Source organism: Eurypyga helias, unplaced genomic scaffold, assembly GCF_000690775.1.
Source record: "Eurypyga helias isolate BGI_N326 unplaced genomic scaffold, ASM69077v1 scaffold9536, whole genome shotgun sequence".
Taxonomy (NCBI): domain Eukaryota; kingdom Metazoa; phylum Chordata; class Aves; order Eurypygiformes; family Eurypygidae; genus Eurypyga; species Eurypyga helias.
In genome coordinates, this window is record NW_010256083.1 from 50652 (window position 1) to 51644 (window position 993).

General features: G+C 47.4%; 1 protein-coding gene across 1 annotated transcript in view; it reads right to left on the bottom strand.

The window, feature by feature from the left end:
- The window catches only part of CHAMP1 (chromosome alignment maintaining phosphoprotein 1), a 2880-nt gene extending 2125 nt beyond the window's left edge, over positions 1–755 (bottom strand). The window contains exon 1 of the mRNA XM_010153539.1: positions 7–755. Coding sequence (XP_010151841.1) covers positions 7–698 — 692 coding nt within the window. The 5' untranslated portion in view covers positions 699–755. The remainder of the gene's footprint in view (positions 1–6) is intronic.
- Between the last annotated feature and the right edge of the window lie 238 nt (positions 756–993).

Sequence of the window (993 nt, forward strand, 5' to 3'; positions counted from 1 at the left end):
GAATGCCGACGTGCCTCTGGAGACACGGCCGGGGCTGGCTTCTGTGGGTCGGGGGACACAGCAGGAGATGACTTCTGTGGGGTAGGTGACACAGCGGGGGACGGCTTCTCTGAGTCTGGGGATACAGCTGAGGCTAACTTCTCTGGATCTGGAGACGTGGCCTGGGCTGACTTTTCTGGATCTGGGGACACGGCCTGGGCTGATGTCTCTGGCTCTGAGGAAGTCGCCGGAGCTGGCTTCTGGGGCTCTGGAGACGCTGATGATTTCTGAAGCTTGGGGGAAACAACAGGTTCGGATTTGGGGAGTTCAGGAGAAAGGGCAGGTTTGCGTGACTCAGGCGAAAGGGTAGGTTTCTGTGGCTCCACTGTGATACTTTTTTTGGAGGCATCTGAATCTCCTTCTACCTGTTCTTTCCGCTCCTCATTCCACTTCTCAGGTGCTGCATGTTGTGCTGTGATGTGATAATATACGTTGCAATACATCTTGCTGGTAAAGAAACATTTGTGGCAGTGAAACAGTTTTGCACTTTTTTGATAAAATATAAGTTTACCCAAACCAGCGGCATCCATTTCATCACAATACTCCGGGTGTATGGTGCCCATATGAATCTGTATGTTTTCATAGTCCGTTCCTCTGAAGCTGCAGTGATCGCACTCTAAGCGCTCTGTGGTTTTACGTAGTATCTGCAACATGTCCATTTTCCCGTGGTCAGTAACAGTTTTCACAGCACTGCACCTTTGAAAGAGCACGCTTCAGTTCCTGCAATAAAGGAAAAAAATCTGCACTGTTAGCTGTCCATGCCAATTTCAACTCTGTCATTCCTAAAAAACCACGTGTGCTTTTTTCCCCCTCCACTTTAAAAAGCTGATCTTCTGCATACATACTAACTACTTCATGAAGAAATCCAAATATGGATCTCTCCAAGTTCCGCAAATCATTTTACATCATAACTTGAAAAACAAAGCTAGTATTTAACGGAAGACCTTCCTAGCT